Below are 27,884 nucleotides of genomic sequence, written 5' to 3' on the forward strand. Positions count from 1 at the left end.
TAATGTGAAGTATTGGATCAAGAAGAAAAAGAGATCTAGAAGATGATGAGTTGAACCACATTCTTTAATTGCTGCCTACGTATCCTATGAAGAGGAATCAAACTCAAAACGTAGTTCAACTATTCTATTTATAAGAATATATTAAGTTTTCTTATAATTACTTGTGAATTAAGTAATTAGTGTTTAACTAGGAAACAATCTCTTGTTAAGTCTTATCCAGATTCTTCTAGAAGCTCATGTTTCCTAAGTCAATAAGATAAGTCTCCTTTATATTGACATGAACAACAAGGAAACATGTTCAGGTTCGGATTGGGAGTTGGAGTTCCAAACTTAGTAGTTTTGGATTTGGTGTTCCTACTCAGGAGTTGGTTCTCCGAGCCTACAACTCCAACTAGTTCCGAACCTCCAGTTTTCCAAGCCTACTACTCCAACCAATTCCGAACCTCCAGTTCTCCGAGCCTACTACTCCAACAAGTTCCGAACCTCCTCTTCTTATTTCACTCCTGAACCTAGAAGGTGAGTTAGTCAGAACCTGGACTTAAAATGTGTTATGGTACTTCCTACCTACATTAAGACTATACCCGAGCGTTAAGAAGATGTTGTCATGTGTCACATATTCATTTGCTAAAATATGTACACACAATATATATACAGCAAGTCAGTAACAAATATTCTCCGTTGTACATAACATTATGCCTAGCATTTTTGTGCACTGAAGCATATATAATACAAGCATTTTGTTCAACATATATGCATCGAGCTCACGAGAGCCTATATGCCAGTGTAAAGCTGGTTGTTCCATGAGTACTTATCCGCTTTCTTGAATAAATGGCAAACATATACTTAGATAACAAGTTGAAATTGATATGTAAACTGAAAGCATATGTGGTGCCATTGTTCTGAATTATCCAAAACTCCATCTATCATCCATAAATGGACTCCCAAGCAAAAAAGAATAAGTGTAAATGCGCCGATTGAATGATTTTCTAAATTAAACACATTGTAGTTTGCAAAGAAGCTTCACAAAGATCAGCAATCAAGAAACTAAACAAGAATAAGAACAAAGATCGAATTGAAATGTCTTTTTATTAATTGGTAACAATGGTTACAAGTTTTCTCTCTTTCTCTCTGCTCTGGTTTTGTTGGTTTTTCTTAAATGAAATTGGAATGAATCTTTCTTCCTCTTTCCAGTCTTTATATAGTGCTGTGATAATAACTTTATCCAATCATGTAATGCCACGTGTCCATTCTCTTCTCTTCCTCCTTTTCCCGCTTTTCCTGCAACATACAAACTATAATGTGAAATATCGACAGTCACATTGATATTTCTTATTAATCACCATATTTGGGCTGGAATATTGGGGTGACGATATTTGCCCACGACATCGCCCCCTCTCGAAACTTTTAAATTTCGACCACGAAAAATTTGAATGTTTCGAGAACCAGAACCAATTTACCAATTTTGAAATTCAAAAAAAATCAAGTGGTTACAGCTGGAAACAAATCAGTTACATCGAAATTATAAAAACCTTATTTTGTTTTCTCTCTCTTCACTTATTTGCGAAAAACGTAAGAGAAAACCCAAACCCCACCACCATTAACATCACCTGTAAAGCTTAATCTTGGTTGTATTTGCTGTCATCGTCACCAAATCTTTCTGTACATTCATCAGGTTAGTAAAAAAAGTAACTTAATAAGCTACACACCAATCAAACTTTACCGTTATCTTTAAATTTGTTGAATAATCTCACCTGTTTCTCTTTCCCAATTATTATACTTAAGGCTTAGCCTTTGAGCACTCACATATTATCTGTGTATCTCTATACTAATTAGACCTTGAATTATAATTTTTGACAATATGGCTAGGAGAAAAACTTGTGTTAACTTTATACGCACCCTCTCGGAACAATCCTGGCTTCGACGTTAAGAACGTATGCGTTTGAGACACAGTTCTTCACTTCGAATCCCGACATTATCATCCAGAGATCTCGATACGTGTTTAATAAATAATATATTATATAATTATAATAACTATAGTGATAGTAGCTCAGATAAAGGATATAATTCTAATAAAAAATTTATTGTTTCTAGTGATACCGACATGTCGAACGAAAGTATTGAATCTGCAACTCGAATCATCTAGTCTTCCTCGGCTTCGTCATCACAAAGAACTGAGACTGACGAACCAGAGTGGCGTCCCACGTATTTGGCTGATGGCTTAGCATGCCATCCTTTTGAGACTGTGATCTCGGATTCTGAGCACGAAGTCATGGGCGATAATAGCATATGGAGTAGTGGTTTGAACCCTTGTTTTCCAAAAAGACCCAACTTAGACATAGTTAAAGCTGCCTACCAGATACCAGACACTGTCCACCTTCGACATTATGCTGGAAGTATTAGAGGAACTAGATGCCAAAGTGGCGATCTTCAAACAATCATTATTACTGTTGGGCAATTGGCTGCTGGTTTGCGCCTTCCCTTATCTGACCTCGATAGAGAGGTATTGAACTATCTGACCATCTCTCCTGGCCAAGGCATAGGCAATTTTTGGAGACTGCTGCACATTTGCAATTACTATAATTCTCACCTTGCATCCGATGTACAAAGATCCCAAAGAATCCGTCTTATCAACATTCAAAAACATTATACCTTTGTTGAACGTATGGAAAAGAATAAAAATGGTATATCAGAGCCTAGTGTCTATTTTTACCCCAAAAAATGAATAAATCGCGTAGGCATCATAAGGACAAATCGAGACAGTGATTTCAGATGGCCATTATATCCTATCATTATATCTAGGCAATGGGAGTCATTTGCTTCTATTGTTGTTCCATCCTTGGCACATCCTGTCTTTAACATTAAAGGTACATTACTTTACGATGCCCCATCCCTTAAACCCATCTTTCAACCCTCTATTTCAGACCTGTTATCTGACTGGTCTATCATTGTGACCTTGTTTTAGTACCAAGACCAGCCCCGATGAGAAGTTTTGGAGAATCCACTAGAGTAATGGAGCTTTTAAAAGGCACTGATGAAGAAATCACTGCTCGAACTGGTGCTGATAAATATGGCAATCCAAAATTGAATATCGATTTTCCAGATATCAACAATTATGTCGCTCCTCTATATTTATTAAAAAGTACCATCTTTCGAGGTCAAGATTCTTTTTCTCCCCAATCTATTATGTCATGCAAAACTATTCCATGTCCCTTACAACCTTGTTCATCTGAAAAAGTATTAAGAAAAACTTTTGATTCTGCTGAATTGCCTACTAACACTCCTCGATGTTATTTTGATTATATGCTTAATGGTTTTAAAATGACTGAAGATATTTTTCACCAAATCAAACAAGAAATTCCCGATTTCTATAATTATCCACTTTTGCAAGATGTATTTGATCATTACTGCTTATTGTACACAGATATGGGCTCTCGTATTCCTCATGCTCAAGACAAATCAACCAAACACCTGAAAAGGTTTCTGCTAAAAACAACAATTGGCAGCTCCTCCCAAGCTCCTACTCTTTCTCAAGAACAACCTATCGATACCAATCTTCATCAAAAGAAAAGAAAAGAACCTGGTTCTACTGATGCACCATGAACCTCGAAGGTACCAAAAACTGCCAAAACTACCACTACAGAACCAACTGTTCCTGTGCTTGCCAAATCATCCACTTTACTAACCACTCATAAACCAACTGTTCCACCCACAGCTTCAGGTTCCTCTTCTTCTCCTCCTGAAGTATTTGTCGCTGATTTCATCCTTCGAAATAAGCAAAAAGTTCTTAAATCTGCTTTTGTATTCTCTGATCCCCCGACCCTTGGCCTCAGAAAAGCACTTGTCATGAATACTATACTCCCTCGAGATAGATCATCGATGGCTGAAATTGGCACCACCAAACGCTTTCAAATATTGTGCTCCTCCCTCGAAAAGGTAAGGAAACACCTTTGGTCGTATTCATGTCCCAATTTGCTCATTATGTATAATGTGTTCATGAATCATATCCTTATTTCAGGTTAAAGTTGCTACTGTTAGCCAATTTGAGCATGATATGAGTACCTTCCACCTTCTCCGGGAAGATAATGATAGACTGAAACAAGAGAAGGAGAGAATACAACATTCGTTGGAAGAGGAAAAGAAAAAACATGCTTTCACTTTCTCCCAGCTCAACTCTGCGAACGCCGAGATGAAGAAATTTATCGATGAGAATACCACATTGGTTTCAAAGTTTAAGAAAGCTTATGAGGACCATGTTGTAAGCCTCGAACAAGAAAAAATCAAAACAGCTAATCTCGAAGCAAAAACAGCTAATCTCGAAGCAAAGACAGCTAGTCTTGAGGCAGAAGTTCAGAAGGCTAAACTTGATTTGGTTACTGCTGATACTCATATGAAATACTGTGTTACCATAATGAGGAGTTTCAGACCATATCTTCCTGCTAATGTTATCATTGAATACAACCTTGATTCTGATGATGAGAGCGAGATGCCTTCTGACATTGCTGCCCCTGACCTAGAAAAAGACATTGTGGACTCTGCTACCCCTATTATTGAAACTGTTGATACAACAATGAGTACCCCACCTTTCAATCCATAATCGCTTATCAGTACACCCAGCTGTTTGGATGGAGTCGAAGTGCGGACTACCCTCAACACCCTTCTTGAAAGCAAGTGCCTTGATGCAAAGCTCACCCATAACTAGTCTTATTTCTCTGATACCTCTTGATTGTAATATTGATACAATGAACTAACTGTCTCTCTAGATCTCTTTAAACTCCTTTTGAATTATGGAAATAGATCTTTTTGCTTGTTATAAACTCATTTTGTATGCAATACATTTGATATTTATCATTCATGAAAAAAGAAAAAATATAATTTTCGATACCACTCCTAACCAAAATAATATTGATACATAATGTATATTGTGAAAACTACTCAAGTTTCGATACCACTCCAACCAAAAATAGTATCGATACTTAGTATATACTTTGAAAATTAAAAATCAAATTTCGATACCACTCCAACTAAAAGCAGCATCGATACTTAATATATATTTTGAAAATTAAAAATCGAGTTTCGATACCACTCCCACTAAAAGCAGTATCGATACTTAATATATATTTTGAAAATTAAAATCGAGTTTCGATACCACTCCAACTAAAAACAGTATCAATACTCAATATATATTTTGAAAATTAAAATCGAGTTTCGATACCACTCCCACTAAAACCAGTATCGATACTTAATATATATTTTGAAAATTAAAAATTGAGTTTCGATACCACTCCCACTAAAAGCAGTATCGATACTTAATATATACTTTGAAAATTAAAATCGAGTTTCGATACCACTCCCACTAAAAGCAATTTCGATACTTAATATATACTTTGAAAATTAAAATCGAGTTTCGATACCACTCCCACTAAAAGCAGTATCGATACTTAATATAGACTTTGAAAATTAAAATCGAGTTTCAATACCACTCCAACTAAAAGCAGTATCGATACTTAATATATACTTTGAAAATTAAAATCGAGTTTCGATACCACTCCCACTAAAAGCAGTATCGATACTTAATATATATTTTGAAAATTAAAAATCGAGTTTCGATACCACTCCCACTAAAAGCAGTATCGATACTTAATATATACTTTAAAAATTAAAATCGAATTTCGATACCACTCCAACTAAAAGCAGTATCAATACTTAATATATGTTTAACATCGATATACCTCCATATATACCTTTGCTTTTGAATCATAATTTTCTGACCTGGTATCGAGATGAGAATCTACAGATCACCAGCCTTTTTTGCTTACCTTTGCACCCTTTGCCATGCTTTAGATAAAAGAAATAAATATTTATATTTTGACAAATAATAACTCTAACCAACTGGCTCAAAAACCAATATCTGTTGAATTAAACCATGTCATTAAGCCTTATTTAATTATCATTCAAACTTTAACTGTTCTGCGCACAAACAACGAAGAGTTACTTTTTCATTACTGTTCCTCGTTTTCATGCTCACATACCACTAATATTCCTCGTTTTCTTGCTAATCACCATTAAATTATCTAATTTGTATAAACTTTTATCACTATAAAAACCCTTTAAACATCTAACTTTGAATCATCTCTTACATTCCCTACTGATCAATCCACAATAGCTTAACTGACTAAAAACCATGTCTCTCATCTCCCTCTTCCTTATTATCTTAGCCATTTTTATGGTTTTGCCTGATTGGCCTCCTCACTGGTTTGACTGTCCTACTACAGATTACTCTGATGACGAAGAAAAAACAAAAGAAGAAACAGAAGAAGAAAAAACAAATGAAGAAGAAGAAAAAAAAAAGAATGTGATGATGAATGGTTGAGAGATCCATACTGCTATGATTATGTTAAAGATGACGATGGGTCTTCTATCACCTATGATGATGAGGATGATGGTGAAGATGGTGATGATGAAGATGAAAATGAAGATGAGGATAATGATGACGATGAAGATGATGATTAGCCTTGTTTTCTATATTTTAAGTTTTTATTTCAATTTGTAATAGGTTGTTTAGCCTACGCTTTTTTCCCCTTTTAATAAAATATTATTGCACTATCTCGTCCACTGGCATCCTTAATTATTAATAAATGCTTCGACTTTCAACCTTGTATCCATAATTAAAAATCAACGTCAACATTCGACCCTGACATCGACATCGTATTAAAATATCACTTATAAAGACATACCTTACTTTCTCCTTATTCTGTAATTTGGTATCGACCACTCAATACCACACATTCCATACTTTTTGTCACCCCGATCTTGGTCTGAGTTCGCATTGCTGCTCATAAATGGATTTTTTTACCTGAACTCGCCTTGCTGCCCATAATAGTAATTTTTTACCCAAACTCGACATTGCTGCTAAGAACTGGATTTTATTGACCTGAACTCGCATTGCTGCCAAGAACAGGATTTTTTTACCCGAACTCGACATTGCTGCCAAGAACTAGATTTTTTAACCCGAACTCGACATTGTTGCAAAGAACTGGATTTTATTGACCTGAACTCGTATTGCTACCAAGAACAGGATTTTTACCCAAACTCGACATTGCTGCCAAGAACTAGATTTTTTTACCCGAACTCGACATTGCTGCCAAGAACTGGATTTTATTAACCTGAACTCGCATTGCTGCCAAGAATAGGATTTTGTTTGACCTGGTATCGAGATGAGAATCTACAGATCACCAGGATTTTGTTTGACCTGGTATCGAGATGAGGATCTACAAATCACCAGGATTTTTGTTGAACCTGTTATCAATCATATGATTCTAGAGATACAGAGATCTTATATATTTGTATAAATTTTGATTTTGAGAATGACTATATCTTTATTGAATGTATAACCTTGATTAAAAACAATACATCATGATACTTGAAAAAGTCTTTATTGATAAAATGCTTTCAAATTGCTTACATTTTAAGGCTTTGGTAATATTACACCTTCAGCCGTTTTTAAGTAGTATGCTCCATTGATCTCGACCTTGTGAATGATGTAAGGCCCATCCCAGCTTGCTGCTAGTTTTCCAGCCCCTTTTTCTTTGGTAGCTTGGGCGACCACTTTCAAGACCAAATCCCCTTCTTAAAAATGCATTTCTCTTACTTTCTTGTTGAAGCTTTTCTGAGTTGCCTATGATAGGTGTCGAGCCTTACCCTTGCTTGATCCCTTGTTTCCTCGAGATTGAGAACTTCTAAAGCCATTCCTTCATCATTTTGACCATTTACTAAGATTTTGGTTCTGGATGTCGACACCACCAGTTCAGATGGAGTTACTGCTTCCATGCCATTGGCCAAAGTAAAAGGTGATTCCCCTGTCGCCGTTCGAGGTGTCGTTCTATAAGCCCATAAAACGTTGTTTAGCTCGTCCACCCAAAGACCTTTCTTGTCTTCTAACCTTTTCTTGATATTGTCCATAATTGTTTTATTTGTTGCCTCGGCTTGCCCGTTACCCTGAGCATAGTATGGCGCAAATGTGAAATGCTTTATCTTGTAAGATTCCAAGAAAGCTTTCACCTTCCCACCCTCGAACTGTGGCCCATTATCTGATATAATAGCATAGGGCAACCCATATCGACATATGACTCTTTCAATAAGGAAATTTATGACATCCTGCTCTTTGATGTGCTGCAAAGCGATGGCTTCTACCCACTTTGTGAAATAGTCTGTGATTGCCAACATGAACCTTCTTTTGCCTCTTCCTGGCGTTAGTGGACCAACAATATCCATACCCCATAGAGCAAAAGGCCAAGGGTTTGAGACACAATGTAACTCTTCAACTGGCACATGTATTGCTTTCCCATGAATTTGGCACTGTACACATTTTTTCGCATATCGAAGACAGTCTCTTCACATCTGAGGCCAGAAATATCCCTGCCTCGTGATTTTATTTGCCAGTGACCTACCCGCTGTGTGGTTTCCACATTTGCCTTCGTGAAGCTCGGCAATGATTAGTTGCGCTTCCTCAGGCGATATGCATTTCAAATGTGGACCTCCCGGATTCTTTCGATATAACTCAAACTATAATGCCACGTGTCCATTCTCTTTATATAGTCTTTATATAGTGCTGTGATAATAGCTTTATCCAATTATGTAATGCCACGTGTCCATTCTCTTCTTCTTCCTCCTTTTCCCGCTTTTCCTCCAACATACAAACTATAATGCGAAATATCGACAGTCACATCGATATTTCTTATTAATCACCATATTTGGGCTGGAATATCGGGGTGACGATATTTGCCCACGACACACATGTATTTGACTGATTTCCCATAAAAAATGTTTTCAGAGAACCGAATTCCTGCAACTAACATTACAGTTACTGCAACCGTCGATATAAAACAGATCACGCACCCAAATCCTGAAAAAAAGTTCATAACTATGAAGATGTCAGGACTATTAGCTAAAAATGTGGCCTAATCGACCACTGTAAGGAACATTTTGCACAAGGGGCAGGCTCAAAGTTTATGGAAACCATTGAGTGTTTTTGCAACTACCACCAGGTCCACCATCTTCTCTGTGATGTTCAAGTTTAACTTATAAACCAGCTTCGGACCAATTTTAAATTGGTGGCATGGACCTTTGAAACTTTTATACAGTATAACTGCGTTTTGTGAACTAGGATATACATGTTCACCACTGATGAGCAATAACTCTGGAACGATCTTTAGTTTTATAAAAGTGAGCTTCAACGTCGAGTCCTACTGCCCAATTTCCGAAACATCATTAGTTGCATATGAACTTGACTAGAACACTTGAAGCAGAAAACAATACAGAAGTATATATACATCAGTATTATAGGCTATGAACTTCAATACAGTGGAGGAGTGGTTGTCGGGTCCATTTGAAAAAGTTGGTGCCAAGGGATCCACCATCCTTCCCTTCCACACAAAGCCTTTTTGGTTTACCAATTATTTTTTATGTCTTGACGAGCTTTCTATCTATAAATCTCCTTCAGTTCAGTTCCCAATTCCTCTCATTGGGTTTTCTTTCCTTTTGCGAGGTTATTATACCTCGCAGAGGATAAGAAAACCCATTTTTGCAGGTTTATGCTACTTTATTCTTCCACGTTGTCCGAGTGAGTTCATCACCCTCTTCTTAATGCATCTACTTTTATGTTTCATTGTCGAGAAAAACTATGATCCAGGTGTGTAAGTATATATAAATTTGTTTGTACTAATTGTTTACCTTGTGTGGTCATTGAGTTTTTTGCACAAAAATGCATTCGCGTGTAAATTCAGTTTTAGCAAAGAGGGTATGGAATTACTTCAGGGTCGCATATTTTATGATGCGAAAGGGTCTCATCTCAAAGAGGAAGTTGATCATGGATATCAATTTGATGATGAAGAGAGGGAAACTCCTAAGGAAGACCATAGGCAATCTCAAGTTCCATCATCATCATGAACACCACTCCAGAAATGCAACACGTGGTCGCTTTGGCCTACAGGAATACGAGTTTTCTTGCAGTGATAGCCCCAATCCTGTTTTTTACCACGTGGCAAAACGCAAACACCATTTCTTCCCTTGCATCAATCCTCCTCCTACTGATCTTGAAGAGCATCCAAAGACAGTTGTTACGTTACCAAAGATAGAATACTCCCCAGAGCCAGAGTACTCCTACAACTTGCCATTTAACGTCGCCCATGGAGAGAAGTCTGTGCCATCCCCATTCTCCATTAGAATTTCGAATTACTCCTCTGAAGAAGATGAAAACGAAAATGAGGAAGAAAGTAACCAAATAGACAATGATGCCGAGGAATTCATCAGGAGGTTTTACGAACAACTACGGGTCCAAAGTCGTACACAGTTACTACAATATCAAGAGATGCAGTACCAGCAGATGCTTACAAGAGGAACTCTACCCTAGTCCTCATTAATCATGCACCAAAGAACTCTTTCTTTTTACAGTGGAAGAGAATAATTATGGTTTTCCACTTTTTATTTCCTTGTGAAGTGTATCATTTGTATAATCCATCATTGTAATTCTTTTGATTTCAAAAAGTTTTCTTCCTGTTTGAACTCTACCCTTCCCCCACGCATTGTACTGATTGTTTAGTTTGAAAATTGAAACTGCGTAACAAACGTCTCTTTGAATTTAATGGTTCGTGTTGGTAACCTTCACAGCTGCTAAAGTGGTATCAAGGCCCACGAAGAACCCTTATTAGAATCTACACACTCCTACTGTCCTACAGACTACAGTCCTACTTTCATTTTGTTGTAAGCAATAAGCATCAAGGTTCCTTTTGCCGTTGAGACATGATAACATCATTGTTGCCAAACTGAACATCCAATGCCCGGTTGTAAAAATAATATATCATTTGCTCAAGACTTGCCGAATGTGTGAGCAACAAAGCTTTAGACTCGAGCATCTAATGGAAGAACTTGTAAAACTAGGACAGTATCTTCAGGGTTTGAGCAGTAGCTTCGAACTTCATCTAGCTCCTTGCCAAGAATATAGCACCGCAAAGGATTGTTATCTCACCAATGTTTTGCTCTCCACAACGGCTTCCAACTATTTCAAGCCCAGTTTATTTAACTAGTTAGTCCTACTGCATTTATACCTGGATCAGTCAACGAATATATATATGCCAAGTGATTTTGAGTCCCAAGCAGCCATGGTTCTTCTTCATATGTTGGAACTGTCAGGGCATTGATCTTGACCCAGCAGTCCAGGACCTTAAAAGGGAAAGTCATTGTAAAAGACCTTCCTTAGTATATACACGTGCCTGAAACGAATAATACTATACGGAAATCAAATAGAATAGTTCATAGTATAGGTCATTACCATACTCTACTTTTAATATTCTCTGCAATGGTAGAGTAGGTCTAATGGTTTTATCGAAAAAAAAAAAGAGTAGGTCTAATGGTTCTTGTGATCAAGTGCTTTGGATGTGTATGTATGGTACTATGATTACTGGGTTGTGCATTGCACTAGCTGGGAACTCTAAGCATTTAGGAAATGCTGATGACGCGATTCAATATTCAGAATGCGATTTTCTTCCTCAACTAAAACCAAATGAAGATGGCACGTATTTCAAGTACATACGAAGTGCTTCATAAAACAGGGGGAACCAGACTATTCACATTGCAGAAGCAGAGATTTATTGAAATGGTCAATAATTTTGAAAAACGGATTTAGGATATTGATTGGATAAAGATTTTCAAGGGGACCTCATATAATCATGTATAAAACATTTGATAAACCCATCGTCGATGCTTATTGGAGATTATTGTTCCCTCACACAATTGTATCATGAGGTGGCTAAAGAATCTGCTCATTGGTTTATCAGTAATGAATCCAGGCGCAAGCAGAAACAACATCCAAGGTTGTTTGGATTTGAAGCCACGAGGAAATATGCACACATCTCTGTTACCACGTCTATTCAACCCGGCTTGCCCATGCATTCTGTTCCAGCGGATGCTTGGCTGCCTTGATCACAAACTAATGTTTGGTATTCGTCCAACGTAAGCATCTGCATCCACCATTCTTAATAGTTCTCGAACACCTTGTGTGTCAAAACCTCTTAATTCCTTTGAGACAAACTATCTCCTTCCACTTAACCTATTTTTTACTGCACCCGTACTTGTTATGGGCATTAATGCACACAGCACATTGTTGATCCTTCATATTGCGATGATAGGAAATCAATCATTACAAGAGACTCGCTACGACTTGCTTTTTGTCAGAATACGCAACTACCACATGCAACGTCATCATGGTATACCTTTTCCCAAGTTCAATAGAGTTGATCCAGCCAACTTTGTGTCTGACTCGGTGCTATTCAGCCCTCACTTTCCAGTGAAGTTTATATTTCTAAAACTTTGAAGGCATTGATCATGGAGAGACACAACTACTGTTTTTAAAGACAGAAATGGTGATGGAGAAATATAGAAAATAAGCAGGTAACAGCTGTGTATGGTTAGAAACTGATTTTCAACTCTTGGTGCATTTTTGGTGTTTTTTTTTCTCCGTCTTCTCGACTTAGTAGGATAGTTAGCTGTTTCACTTTTGTTCTAAGTAGTTGTAGTAACAAAACCACCTTTCAAAAGCTTCTTTTAACAATCCTTACATTTTAATGTCCTAGTTCTTCTTTGGTTGCTTGCCAACTCTTTCCACCTCCAGAGTAGCGACCTTATACTTTGTTGGAAATAAGGTTGGATAGACGCCCACCAAGATAAGGATAAACCACTGAGTATAGGACTCTATCCTATCAGATATTAGATGAGTATAGGACTCTATCCTATCTGATATTAGATGAGTATAGGACTCTATCCTATCAGATATTAGATGAGTATATAACTCTATCCTATCGATATTAGATGAAAGATAGGACTCTATCCTATCCATATTATTGAGGAGGTGGGAACCTCTATAAATAGACCCCCACCTCTCACATATAAATGATCCGAACAACAAGAAAAAAGCTCTCTCCTTTAATGGCGACCTCCAACATTTTCTAAAGTAGAAGCCGGTAATTTGTGGAGATTCCATAGGTGGTATCCTCCCTAGCCATTGTCGGTTCTTGGTTCTTGGTTCAGTGAAAAAAAAAGGTTGCTTCCCCGTTCGTGGTTGGAACTTGACTCAAGCAAAGTTAAGAAGAAGAAGATCTTGAGTGTGTCAAGAACATCTTCTCCTGTAGATCAAAAGCTTGGAACTTCAAATTGAAAGCTGTGACCAAGGTACGATCTTATGTTTCATTTAGCGGCTATTTTATGTATGTGGTATAACGTAATTGTATATATCATAGGAATCATGCATGAGATATCGATAAAAATCCTACATTGGCATCGAGCCAGTTTTCCATGGTTTGCATGCTTTTGTTTGGTTTTTGATCTTGTGATCTACAATTTTTGAAAAAAAATCGCTTTTTTCAAAATATTTTAATTAATTTTAAATAATTAGGTTGTTTAAAATTAATTAGATATTGCTTAATTTTTTTGCAAAATAAATTATTTATGGGAAATAATTAGTGGAAATTTTTTTCTAGGAAATTTTTTTTCTTAGAAATTTTTACATGGAAATTTATTTCTGAGATTATTTCTCTAGAAATTTTAGGATTTTTTCACATGTATTTTTCCATGATTAAAAATTGACATTAGGATGTTTATTTTTACCATGCAGTAATTATTTGAATCTGGATTTTTACTATTGCATGTATATAAAATTGTTTGTTTTCTATCAACGGTCATATGAAAACTAAGGCACAATGCCTAAGTCACATAGACCCGAAACTTGTAGGAAAACTTAACTAGATCTTGGGAGACGGGCTTCCAAGAAACGCATGACTGCAAAGCAATATAGGAGAGCTTTGAAGCGTACTGTCTTGAAATCTGATAAGATAGAGACAGAGCCACCATCACCGAAATATACACCAAAAAGAGCCCCCAAATCTATTCAGATAGGAATGAGGCTCGACCACTAAATCTCTCCTACATCGATTATGGGGCGATGCTAAGGAACCAAATCCATATGATGTGTCATCGGGTTTTTATTTTCCCACCCTCACGGGAAACAGAGGAAGTGGCTAATAATTTTCGAATGGTGATAGTGACTGAGGATGAGGATGACTCCCACGGCACCCGGAAGCTTCTATGTTCATGGTTGACTAGCTCTGTTTAGTTCTACATTGTTTTTGAAAGATAGGAAACTCTTTTTTTGTAGAAACAATTTTATGAAATGGAAATTTAAGTAGTAGATTTTTGCATATTCTATGTTATTGATAGTCAAATGCATTGATTTTATTTAATGGCTAGAATCATGCTAGTAGATTATCATGATCATCTCATATGTGAAAATGTGGATTACTTAGATTTAATTTAAGAGATGATTCTTATTCAGTAGTATCTTATTTTTGGAATCCAAACTTGATAGAATGGCACCCGATGGAAAATCCCCGTTCACGATGCTACGAAAAAGGACTTGTTAAACGATAAAATTACGAACTTTGGTCTAGGAAAGTTAGGCTAATTCGCGATAGGAAGGTCATTGATGTAATAACGAGACGATGCGTAACCTACCGGTGAAGGATTAACACAAGCCGCTTATATTTTTGCTTTGTACTTAAAAAGTACAATGAGTATACAAGCAAAGATAATGTTGCCCGAATTGCCATACTTGGCACCATGAGGAATGACTTCATGATGCGGTATGATGGCCTTGGATCGGCAAAAGAGCTATGGGAAGCGATAAAAACGGACCTTGGGGTGCGACTACTCATCGCGGTGAGGAGGCTACAAATGAGCTTTGACAAATTTATCAAAGTCTGCCCCATACCTCTATGACCTGACATTGCACGCGGTGATGAGAAACATGGTTCTTTGAGTTAGCCCAAGCGGGGCCGAGTCTGTCAAATGAACAACAAATTCAAGCGTCATTAGGTCTTTACCTAAAACTTGGGAACAATTTCGCCTTATCTTGACGATGACTACAAGATATCACAAACTTTGCACAGTGCAAAGGAAATGTGAGCTTGAGGAACAAAGGCTTCTCAATGAAAAGCCCGTTGTTCAAACCGAAGCAAATGTTGTCAACTCCAAAAAGAGGAAGGCTCCTTGGAACAAGAAAAGTGGAAAAGGGAAAGGCAAGGAAAAGGCCAAGCCTAACCCACGACAAAAGAAACCTAGGAAGTCGATAGACATGACTAGTGTTGAATGCTTCCGTTGTCATCGGATGGGACACTATGCTAGGGCATGTCCTTCTCCCCGAGGTGAGTTTTACTTTAAGAATGCTTGTCAATGTGATAAGTATCTTGTCATCTTTGTCCCGATTCATCACAATATTGGATTGTAGATTCAAAGAAATGACGACACCACATAAGCCTGATAGGTCCCTATTTGAAGATTTCCTGAAACTTCCACAAGGAACTTCGGAGAGTCCACATGGGAAACCAAAGTGTTCTTGATGTTTTGGGCACGTGGCACTTGTAGGTTGGATTTTGCGAGTGGGAGATCCATCCTTATTGAAGAAGTACTCTTTGTACCCTCAATTAGGAGAAATCTTTTATCGGTTTTGAAATTACTTCAAGAATCCTATGTGTTTAATTTTTCCCGAAACTTCGCTTGAGATATCTTTAAATAACAGTTTGATAGGTCATGCTTATTTAATGAATTCTTTTATGACATTACACTTAGCACAAACTGAAGTTTTATGTCTAAAATGGTTGGTTGCCAATTGTGGCATGCTAGACTAGGACATATTGGACCTGATAGGATAGACCGCTTAGCAAGGGGAGGGTTATTAGGTAACTTAACCTCTGTTAAAATGGAAACCTGTGAAAGTTGTCTTCTTTGGAAAAGCCACCAAGAAACCTTTTGGGAAAGCCCAAAGGGCAACTTATCCTTTACAACTTATTCACTCGGACATCGTGGACAAATGAATGTAACGACAAGGCATGGGGCTTTGTATTTCATTACCTTCACGGATGACTATACACGCGCATGGGACCGTGTACTTGATGTCTCACAAATCGGGCCTTGGACTATTTTAAAAGTACAAGAACTTAGTTGAGAATCAACTTGATAGGACAATAAAGGCCTTAAGAACCCACCGCGGGCGTGAATATCTTTCACGATGAGTTTAAGGAACTCGTGAAAATAAGGGTATAGCTAGACGACTAACTATTCCTTATACCCCTCGCCAGAATGGTGTCTCTCGAGAGAAGGAATAGAACCCCTTTGGACATGGTTAGATCTATGATGGCTCGGCTAACTTGCCTATCTCATTTTGGGGTGATGCATTGTTAACGGCGGCTTTGCATACATACTTAACCTAGTTCCTTCAAAAACTGTTGACAAAACACCTATGAACTATGGACCGTAGACAACCCGTTTTGAACTACCTTAGACCATGGGGTGTCGGCCTTTTTGTCACTTCTCAAAATCGAGAATTTGGAAAGTTGAGTGCTCTGGAAAGAAGTGTATCTTTATAAGATACGATTGAGACTTCTAAGGGTATGTCTTCGTGGGGAGGATACTCGAGGGGCATGTCACGAAATAGAAGCACGTAACGCCGATTCTTAGAGGATCAATACCCAATGAGGGTGAGGGTTGATAAGGATATACAACTTTACGAAGTTGATAACCTTATAATGGCGATGAACAAAGCGAAGATGAAACTTTCATCAACCCCGATTCTAGTAACAATGGCATTGGTCAAATGATTGATCAATCCCAACCTCGTAAAGAGTGTTAGAGGCCATATCCCCAAACGTCGGTTTGAGATTGAAGGGGAGATAAATATGACCAATGCACTTACGAAAATATCGATGAACCTAAAACGTTCAAGGAGGCTATTTAAGGTCCAATACAAGTAAGTGGATGGAAGCTATGAAGGAAGAATTGGAGTCGATGAAGAAAAACAAAGTATGGGACTTAGTTGATCTACCTCCAAACAGGAGATCTATTGGGAACAAGTGGGTTCTCAAGATCAAGAAAAAAATGCGGAAGGAACATAGACAAATTCAAAGCTAGGCTTGTTGCAAAAGGTTACACCCAAAAGAAGGAATAGACTATGAGGACACCTTCTCACCAAAGGTAAGATTTGCCTCCATACGTCTCCTCTTGTCAATGGTTGCCCATTTAGATTTAGAGCTTTACCGGATGGATGTCAAAACCTGCTTTTCTCAATGGAGAATTACAAGAGGAAATCTATATGGATCAACCCAATGGTTTTTTCAATCAAAGGGTCGAGAACACAAAGTGTGTAAACCGAACAGATCCATATATGGTTTAAAACAGGCCTCTAGGACGGTGGAATCGAGATTCCATGAAGCAATGCTTCAAGACAAATTCGAAATGGTAAATGAGGACCATTGCGTATATGTCAAGACATCTAAAAAATGGTTTTGTGATTCTATCTCTATATGTGGATGACATTTTGTTAGCGGTAACAATAAGGCATTGATAAATTCCACTAAGGAGTGGTTGTCATTAAACTTGAAATGAAGGACATGGGTGAAGCAAGTTATGTCTTAGGAGTTAAAATAACTTCGTGATCGGCCCAAACGCTTGTTATCTTTGTCTCGGGGAGACATATATCAAGAAGGTTTTGGAAAGATTCAACATGACCGATTGTAAGCAAGTGGATCTCCCAAGAAGTCTACGAGAGTCTTTGAGTTCTAAAATGTCTCCCAAGAATCCCTTGAAAACTCGGGGCTATGAAAAATGTACCATACTCAAGCCTTGATCGGAAGCCTTATGTATGCAATGTTGTGTACAAGGCCGGACATCCGCTATCTTGATTGGGTTAGTATCAAGGTTCCAAACAAATCCACGGGGTAATTAATTTGGAAGGTCAGTCAAGAAGATAATGAGGTATCTAAAAGGCACCGTGGACTACTCACTTGTCTACCAAGGGAAAGATCTTAAAAGGCGATTGGGTACTCCGATGCCGACCGGGTGGAGACCTTGATGAGAGGAAGTCAACTTCGGGATATACCTACATAATGAATGGAGGTGCTATATCCCTGGAGCGAAGAAAGCAAACTTCCATAGCACTTTCAACTATGGAAGCCGAAAGTATATTGCATGTTGCTCTGCCACACAGGAGGTTGTGTGGCTCAGACGATTCATCAAACACTTGTCAGTGTTCTCAAGAGCTGCTGAACCAGTTCACATCTGGACTGACAGCATGGTTGCTCTTGCATATGCTAAAGATCCAAAGTACCATGGAAGAACCAAGCATATAGAGTTAAAATACCACTACGTACGACAAATGATATGAAAAAGAAAGTGGTTCTACAACATATATCCACCGATCGGATGGTTCATGGATCCACCGACCAAACCTATTCCAAAGGAACTCTTCCTTTGCACATGTAAAAATGCTTGGGTTAAAGAGGATGTGATTATGTTAAGAACACTTTGATGGTTTAATGAATAAAAGTGCATTCTTTCCGGATCGATTGCATTCTCATTATATCGCTTTATCATCTCATATGTATGTCGGTAGGGTTGGTGGTTCACTCACATGAGCAATCAACTTCCATTTTAAACGATTGGGAGTTTAGCTTGACAAGTCACTAAACCTTATAGGAAGGGTGGACCTAGTCTTGAGAGTCATGCCCCTTCTTATAATTGGATAAGAAGAAACAACAGCTTCATAGGGAAGATTACGTCTAAACCTACAAACGGGTTGTTGCCAGTGGGAGCATAGTATCCTTGGAATTGTCATTAGGGATGACAACACTTGCATGGTATGAGTGGACATCTGAGATATCTATTGTTGAGTAAACAAATTAGATACTCTTGCCATGACATGTTTTCACACAACATGTGTATAGTTGACCACTTTGAGCAAGAAAAGAAATATCCCTAAAATTCTTGCTATGTGAGCTCTATTGATATATTTTTTGTTTAAAACATATCGAATGGTACCCTCCTTGAACTTTTGACCTTGTCAAGAAAATAAGAGGACTACTCGTAACTTTGGTTTGCTCCCCACAAGCTCTTTTACTAAAAGGTATTTGGATGCATCTTGGGAAGTTGGTAGAACTCGGCGACAATGATGACTTCATGTGCAAAAGGGTAAAAAACTGAAGGTTTATCACACAATCACTGGGATTCTACGGCGCCGGACAATTGATGATAATTGTGAATCATGTGATACGTTTTTGACTTTATGGTGTGGACTCATGGGATGAGTGCTATTTGTCAAAGTGATGAAACAAAATGCAGATCTTGGGGTATACACACACTCTCCGGATATTAGGTTTTGGATTCATCTTCTTTAAGATCACTTTCATGGTAGATCAACGTGGTCGCTGCTTTTCATTGCGACTTGCTACTTCACGAGATATCATGATACGTGTCTTTAGGGTCACACGAACCATTTGCCGTGTGAGACACACAAATGGCTAAGCATTCTACTTAAATGCTTCTCTTAGAAACCTTCTTCGCCGTTGTTGGCGAGTGGGAGATGTTGGATAGGCGCCACCAAGATAAGGATAAACCATCGAGTATAGGACTCATCCTATCCGATATTAGATGAGTATAGGACTCCATCCTATCGATATTAGATGAGTATATAACTCTATCCTATCGATATTAGATGAGTATAGGACTCATCCTATCGGATATTAGATGAGTATATAACTCTATCCTATCGATATTAGATGAGTATAGGACTATCATCCTATCCATATTGAGGAGGTGGGAACCTCTATAAATAGACCCCCACCTCTCACATATAAATGATCCGAACAACAAGAAAAGCTCTCTCTCCTTTAATGGCGACCTCCAACATTTTCTAAAGTAGAAGCCCGGTAATTTGTGGAGATTCCATAGGTGGTATCCTCCTAGCCATTGTCGGTTCTTGGTTCTTGGTTAGTGAAAAAAGGTTGCTTCCGTTAAGTGGTTGGAACTTGACTCGAAACAAAGTTAAGAAGAAGAAGATCTTGAGTGTGTCAAGAACATCTTCTCTCGTAGATCAAAAAAGCTTGGAACTTCAAATTGAAAGTCGTGACCAAGGTACGATCTTCTGTTTCCGCTGCGCTATTTTATGCATGTGGTATAACGTAATTGTATATATCATAGGAATCATGCATGAGATATCGATAAAAATCCTACATACTTAGTCAAGTTGAATTGAGGATTGCAAGATATTTCGGTTTAAGCACCAAATGACCCTTCAGACCTGATTTGAAGTGAATTTTGAGCCCGCATCAGACGACTCATATTAAACCCTCTCGCAGCCCTCCCAGCGAAACCCGTCCCCATAAGAAGTTTCTCCTGAGACACTCTACGATGGTGGGGATGAAGAAACTCTATGACGGTGTGAAGCACCTGCTTATATAAGATTGACTTGCTCTTATGAATTTTTTTGATGTGCTAAATGTATTTATTATTCATCTCAATAACCAAAAACCGATTCGGTTGGTATTAGTTTTGAAGCTCTATCTCTCTTATTGGACTATGTTTCGTAGTATTGGAGTCCCTCTTAATCAAACAAATGATGAATGTGGAAAAAATATGTGTTCATTAAATCGATGAGATTCATGAAAGCAACAACACGGTAACACCTAGTTTCTCTTCAAGTAATTTGATACTAAGTTAACATTATTAGGAGAACATGATAGATTTGCCAAAAAATAAAGGGAAAAATGGTAACAGAAAATTAGAAATCAGGGTACTGAATTCGTATGAACTCCATGGTGCTACCAAACTAAAATTAAATCCATAGATATTACTTAAAGTTGAAACTTGATATATTGAATTGAAGTAGACTAACATGTACAATGCAATGCTTAAGCAATAGATACAAAATAGCCAACCATACAATAAACAATACAAACAAGGAGAAGCTCACCTACCTCCTGCCACTAGCATTTCAAGAACCACCAAATTCCTCTCTACTTCATAATTCCCTCCTCCATGACTCATCCCGTGGCCAAAATCCATCATTGGTGGGATATCCACAAACAGGATAACTATAATTCCCTACCGGATAACCATACGGCCCTGTCGGTGCACCATAAACCAAAGGAGCCGAAGGAGGGTAATAAAACTCCGCCTGCACAAAATGAGGAGTTTCTGGCAAAGGCTGTGGGTAAAATACACCTGGTGACGGACAGTAAACTTCAGGAGGAGTTGGCAGTGGCGGAGGATAAATAAGTGGCTGATGAAATGCAATACTTTCGATCTCCGGATATAAACTCCCAATCTTATTAAACTGATCATCAATTACCTTGTAGGAGAAATCCAAAACGCCATTGGGTTTTCCATCTGTAGTCATGACCTGATAACTAACGTACCTAACAGTTCCATTGCATTCTTCTATCAACTCCTTAATAGGAACTCTAACTTGTCCAATACTTTTATCTCCAAATATTGCAGAATCGCAAAGCATATCGAATTCAAGAAAAAGATCATGCTGATTATCTAGGTGTAAGGCAGACAGGTCGAGTTGAATAAGGTGGTTCCATTCAGGATTTTCTTTTCCTTCTCTATCGATGGGCGTTTTATGTCGTTGTGGAGGAGTTTGAGTTTTACTTGTTTCTTTTCTGGTGCTAACAATTGACACTGATGAGTAGATTGAGAGCTTTTGGAAGAAATTGAATGCTTTGATATCTTTGCAACACATCACCTTTACTTCCATGGACGTAGGTGCCATGATTGTACTATTTCTCTCTTGCTGAGATGTGAACGTCAAGATGAGGGAAGGTATATCAGTTACTTAAGACTTATCAACTTAAATAAATACTCGTTTTTTTAAGAGTGGAACTTTGTTGTTTGGCGTGTGGATAGTTAGATACTAGATCAAATCAAAGTCACGTTCCTGGTTCTTACTGGTGAAGGTTCCATATTGGTGAAGGTCATACTCCACGTCAAATGGAGAACAAGTACTCTCTCGGAAATTCCACGCCAAAATAATGGAAATATTCATTGAAATTTGGAAGTGCTAGTGACATTTCAAACCGAATTGGTGTTGAGAATTGTCAGCGTGGCTTTTTAAAGGACTTCATGGATGAGACTCGAGAGTCGAGATTCTACCGGATGCAGATAGGTCGCTTCAATTGTCCACCTGTCCAAGTGATCGCCGCATACGCGTTTTATAGACCTACTGGATGTACACAACTTAGAATGTCGTCATGAGAAAACACGCATGGCTTTCTTTGTCTACAGAGGTGATAGAGTTCAAACACATCTACGGGCAGACCACTTGGGTTCTCTGTATAGTACTAGTATGGATCTTACGGATCCTTGTGTAATGTTGTTTTATCCTCTTGACCGGTGAAACACATTCAAAACATGTAATGGAGGATAGAGGAACTATAGATCTTTAAATTTATGGAAGCAGGGGAGGCCATAATCCAAACTAACTTCAACTTCCAATTAAAAAAAAATGCTCTCTCGCTTTTCTAACAACCTGCGAAATGCCAATATCTAGGCTGTATATGTGGCGGCATCTAATATCACCTGATTCTAAAAAAACTGACACACTAAATTACCCTAGTGCATATATATTATTTTTTATAGGACCCTAGTGCATATATAAAGTAAGACGAACCATAACAACCCTTGTTCATGTCCTGGGACATGACAGAGAGATGCACAACCTAAATAGGTATCTCATCTGAAATTCTCTTGTTGGGCTCTTTAAGATCCAAGTATAATAAAGAAATTATAAACAGCGTAAAAGTTACGATACTCCACCCTAAACTAAACACCACATTAACACTAGAGCACTAGTTTCCAATTCTACATATTACGCCAAGTAATTATCATCGAGCCTTCAATAATCAGAAAATCTAATCATTGTCCTGTTATGAGAACAAGCAACCTTCTTCCTCAGGGAACAAGTCCATTGGGTGCTTATTTCTGCTTCCTGGAGTTTGGATCGTTTTCCTTATTTTGGCTACAAAGTTCCGCAGCACATTTGGCTGCCTTATTAAGTACAGTCGATACCCATAAAGCACTAGCAGAGAAATGTTCATTGTTTACAATCACCTCGCCGACACGCCCCACTGTTTGCTCAGTAGCAGAGATGGCCATTCTTGTTTGCTCAGTAACTGCTCTACCCTTCTCTGACATCTTGTATTTCTGGTCGAGGACTTCCTTGGCCTTGCTCAAATTTTCACAACCTTTTGAAGTCATTGTTTGTACAATAGAATGCGCTATTGGAATGAAGCCCTGCTTCTCATTTTTCTGTACATGTATGCCATGATTTGTAATCTTAAAATACTACATACTACATTGAATCTTTCATGTGAATCTACAACTATTCCAGCCTACGGCTCTAAGAAAGTACAGAATAAAATCAAGTGGAGAGGACTAATAAATTGCAGTAAACCAAAATGCAGGTTGGTTTCAATATAAAATTTGTGTTGATCTCACTAATTGTCAGACAAAAGGGAACGTGTGTACCAACTAAATAAGGTGGTCGCAAACCCGTACTTACTTATCAGTAATAGATGGTGACATCCATATTGAACTGTAAGACTACTAGAACAAACTTTGATGGGGTCTTTCCACTTGCAGAGAAAAACGATTTTGAAGTTCAGTCTTTTTCGACAAGAAATATGCAGTAAGAGGATTTCCCCATCATGAGTGGTTAGTGTTTACAGCAAATCAGTTGTCACTTTTCACACCGACCTCAAACTTTCCACTAGCCTAGCACATAAGCATCAAATGTGAAAGCAAGGGATGGCGCTGCTATTCTTAAGAAGAGAATATGGGTGCATACCATCCTAACTACATCTGAACTCCCCAACCTTAGACCTATGACCCTGTATTCAGCCGAAAAACTGAAAGAAGTAAATGGACACAGTTTGCAAACATCAACTGAGCTGCGTTGCAAGTAAGATTACTGTCAAGCTAACTCTGTTTAGATATGTAGCTGATAAGTTACTTTTCCTACTTTTACAAAAGGTGGAATAGGTTTTGTTTGGATCTTAAACTAAATTTATTTTAAGAAAGACAAGGTGTGTAGAAAGTTGCTACATTTTTTTCTTTTTAAATGACTATATTAGAATGTTCCACTCTCTACTTTCATGAAATAAAATGTACAACGTGAGTAGTCTCCAGGAAGTACAAAACTAATAGACTTGTTAAAATTTCAAGAAACAAAGATTTTTTGGGTAATTTTAGACCTGCACTCCCACCTGAAATAGACTTGCTCCCCCCCCCACCCCACCCCCCCCCCCACCCACCCCAAAAAAAATAAAAATAAAAAAATAAAATGACAAGACCCACAGATGAACACGCCATCAAAGTCAACTTGCCGTGACTGATATCTAGTGGTCAAGGCAGTTGAAATGTCTTCAATACCCTTTTTGAAATTACCCAATGACCACTTGACCTAGCATGATCTACAACTAAAAACTTGATATCAGAAAGCCATGTGTTTTAATCTCATTAATCCCATCCAACGGCCAATAACACCCCTTGGGAAATGACAACCACTACCCTTCCTAACCAAACGTTAAACTACCACAACATATTCCTACTTGAATCAAAACAATAATCACACGTGTCGCAATGTAATAAGTTTTGAAAGAGTTGTCGCACAGTCAAAAGGTCATTTGGGTAATTTTACAATGAAAAGGTCATTCATGACATCTCAACTGCCTTGACCAAAGTTAAAGGTCAATGCAGGTTGACTTGGATGGGGCGCTAGTCTAGGGGGTTTGTCAAATTTCTCTGAAATTAAGAGGGAGGGGGGAGAGAGGGGGGTGAGTATGTCTATCTCTGGTTATTAATGGGTGTACAGGTCAAAATCCCTTTGTGTTTTTTTATAGTTAGAACTTTATTTCCTTAAACCTTAACTTTCCCTTTATCACCGGTAAAGGTGGGAATCGAGCCCAAGACCATGGGCCCAACTTCCCAGGTCTTGACACTAGGCGACCGGACACCTTCCAAACATAAAGATTTTGAAAAAAGTTGATTCCTTGAAAAACACATCTAAACCAACTTGCATGACTTTGTTTTCGTGCAAGTTGCAGCAAAAAATTCAAGGCAAAAAGCAGGCATAGAGAAATGAAAAGAGTAAACACAATACCTTCGTCCTATCATGCATGTTATAAGAGACAGGAGGAGACTCTATACTTCGTAATGGCAATATACGAACACGATTGTCCATAATGAAAGCACCCTGCATATAGGTGGAGTGTTTGCTCAAACAAGTTGATCAATCTTGAAGAACCAAAAAAATTCATAACTAATGGCATATGAAAACATCAAGCCTTTATGAAGACAAATCAAATTTTACTTTACATTATCAGAAAAGAAAGCTGAATATAAAACTGAAGGCTGGAGGGAAAAGGTTTCAAATGGCTAGCAGAGTATGTTCAGCAGTACATGTCATTGTTTTGTTCATGTATCATCAAAAGTTCTTGAGTCTCACCAAAGGATGTTAGGCATCACATGACTTTATGGATGAGACCAGTTTATGAAGAGAATATCCTCCTCATATAAGTATTCCAAACTATGTGGAATTGACAACATGAATCCTGTATAGACTGATCCTGCTAAGATTTATCATTTCACCATCAACTTTACTGTACCATGAAGCTAGAAACTTCAGAAGGAACAGTACTTCTGCGCAGGAAATTCTCCAACTTTAAAAGATTCTTACCCCCCAAAATTAGCATTCAGACCACATTTTGGTGGTTTCACTTTATGAGTCAGGTTGTGCATCAGCCATTCAAAATTGGTACAAACACTTGCACTTATGCGCACTCCAGGCCTAGGTTTTGGTATACACAGTTTACACTCGCTTATTTGGTTATTATTGAAAATCCCATCACGAGGCAGTACACTTTGTCTTGACGCTTCACCACGAGGTTTAAGCCTTGATGAGTCCAAACTTATGTCTCGCCTATTCTATACACTCTTTGCCTACTTCGTTCTATGCCTGCTAAAATATTCAGACTAACTTATCCTGTGTATCAATATGCAGATGGGATTGTAACCCACAACTTGACAACCCCGAGATAGTCTAGCCTGTTCTAGACACTCTTTGCCTACTTCCATCTACGCCTGCTAATTCAATTTAACTTATCCTGCATATCAATATGCAGATGGGATTGTAACCCACAACTTGACAACCCCGAGATAGTCTCGCCTATTCTAGACAATCTTTGCCTACTTCCTTCTGCGTCTGCTAAAATATTCAAACTAACTTATCTTGCGTATCAATATGCAGATGGTATTGTAACCCACAACTTGACAACCCCGAGATAAAATGCATTACAATACAAAGAATTAATTGAACCCCCCCCCCCCCAACACACACACAATCTTAGCGACCATTAAAAGAAAAGAAATTATAACAAAACAACATGGAGCTGGATGGAATGAACAAAACCATAGCCGTCATGTTTTATTACACATGTTTTCTGCATCATATTCCAAATTTATCAGATCAGTAAACCTAAAATCAAACAATTTCTAGTTCCAGCTAGCTTAATTGGTAAAGTCTATAGGAGCTGTTAGCAGACCGTGAATTTAAAACCCATCATCAACACCCATTACCCATTAAGATATTCAAAAGATACTAAGTGAACTCTCCAACATGTGAGCCAGTGCGCATTCATCATTACTACCAATCAGAAAAGTGAGCATTCATAATCACTGCCCCGTTTAATAACAAGCAAGCATCACTATTTTATTAACTACATAAGAAATATAAGGATTCAAAATAATAAAATAAATATGTTACAGAAAATCATGGAATTTAGGGTGGGTCGGTGGGGGTGGAGGAAGTACAGAACATTATTAACTTCACAGACATCACAAATTCACAATATAAGAAATGCTGGCTATAGTAACTTTTCGGAAACAGAAAATGCAAACAAGTGCTTTGATCTTCTGAATGATATCTTCTGAAGTAACTTTGGAATGATATTGGAACTAATGGTTAATTCTTTATTTAGAGCAATTCCAACTTACATTAAGAAGAAGAGCTGTTTGCAGAGCAAAAGGTTGCCTGAAAGTCACATAAGCCAACTGTGACTGATCTTCTTTTCTGCCCATAATCAAAAGAATAATCATTAAAATAGAGAAACGACATAAACAAACTGAAGATAAAAGAAAAGGTAAAGAATATAGCCAACCTCTCTAGTAGGATCTTCTCTACTGTGCCACAGTATAAGAAGAAGGAATTCAGATCACCGAGGGTCACCTTGGGGGAAAGGTCAAGTACCTGTACAGTTTGATCCAAAACAGCCATAAAGGGTCACAGCTCCTACTGCACCTTACTTGGACCTTCACTTTCAATGAAGAAGCATTTATAGCAGAACAGGTGAGAATCCTTTGATAAGAAGATTCTGAGAACCAGTTAAAGCTGGAGAATAAAGTGGTTTCAAAGATTATTCTTGTCTATCCTCTTGAAAGTCATTGACATAAGGCATAAAGCCAACTTAGTTTAGCTCAACAACAATTTCCTTACATACAGCATATCAAATATCCAAATATGTTGTTGTTTTTCGGTCACCTACATAAATTTGCAAATTGTATTTTTCCTATGATATCTGCCAACCCAAATGAAACCCTGCTTACAGTAAATTCTAATCTCGAATTTGTGTGTGCTACCAACTAAGCTAGCATTACCAAGTTACTGATCTCCTTAAAAAAGCAAAAAATAAATAAAAGTGTGTGTGGTCTCATACATGAGGGGCACATAAAAAATTCTTATCAAAATAGACACATGTTCAAATTCCACAATATACATTATTACGTAATTTAATAAGCTCACACCCAGACACCAAAAGTAGCTGATGTAAGAGGATCCAAAGAAGCTACAGCATTGTCGTAAAAGTCCGAAAACATTTCATAAGCTTTTGCTGTATCAATATAAAAAATTGAGGCATATATAAAAAAAATTGAGGCATATATAAAAAAAAATT

General features: G+C 37.9%; 2 protein-coding genes across 4 annotated transcripts; one reads left to right on the forward strand and one right to left on the reverse strand.

Moving 5' to 3' along the window:
* Positions 1–1,052: 1,052 nt before the first annotated feature.
* On the reverse strand, positions 1,053–27,868 carry LOC147516061 (protein vip1-like). 3 transcript variants are annotated; one of them, XM_086588756.1, is made up of 4 exons: positions 27,093–27,868; positions 26,929–27,004; positions 25,037–25,129; positions 1,053–1,278 (listed from the first exon to the last, which is right to left on the reverse strand). In XM_086588756.1, exons 1-4 carry the CDS (start codon positions 27,206–27,208, stop codon positions 1,219–1,221), a joined length of 345 nt encoding a protein of 114 aa, XP_086444882.1. In that variant the 5' UTR covers positions 27,209–27,868; the 3' UTR covers positions 1,053–1,218. The 3 variants fall into 3 exon arrangements, with proteins under 3 accessions (XP_086444882.1, XP_086444880.1, XP_086444881.1); XM_086588754.1 differs by lacking the exon at positions 1,053–1,278 and adding an exon at positions 20,723–23,184; XM_086588755.1 differs by lacking the exons at positions 1,053–1,278; positions 25,037–25,129 and adding an exon at positions 20,723–23,184.
* Positions 9,503–10,565, forward strand: LOC147516062 (uncharacterized). The gene has a single exon (XM_086588753.1). It carries the CDS (start codon positions 9,761–9,763, stop codon positions 10,406–10,408), a length of 648 nt encoding a protein of 215 aa, XP_086444879.1. The 5' UTR covers positions 9,503–9,760; the 3' UTR covers positions 10,409–10,565.
* Positions 27,869–27,884: the final 16 nt, after the last annotated feature.

This window comes from Coptis chinensis, chromosome 2 (assembly GCF_015680905.1).
Source record: "Coptis chinensis isolate HL-2020 chromosome 2, ASM1568090v1, whole genome shotgun sequence".
Lineage (NCBI taxonomy): Eukaryota > Viridiplantae > Streptophyta > Magnoliopsida > Ranunculales > Ranunculaceae > Coptis > Coptis chinensis.

What these genes read in the sequence shown, in the direction of transcription:
- LOC147516062 (XM_086588753.1), top strand. Translation starts at nt 9,761, where the DNA reads ATGCATTCGCGTGTAAATTCAGTTTTAGCAAAGAGGGTATGGAATTAC.
- LOC147516061 (XM_086588754.1), bottom strand. Translation starts at nt 27,208, where the DNA reads ATGGCTGTTTTGGATCAAACTGTACAGGTACTTGACCTTTCCCCCAAG. An exon ending in GAGAAGATCCTACTAGAGAG is followed by an intron (nt 27,005 to 27,092) that starts GTTGGCTATATT and finishes GATTATGGGCAG; the next exon opens with AAAAGAAGATCAGTCACAGT. An exon ending in ACATGCATGATAGGACGAAG is followed by an intron (nt 23,185 to 25,036) that starts GTATTGTGTTTA and finishes ATACATGTACAG; the next exon opens with AAAAATGAGAAGCAGGGCTT.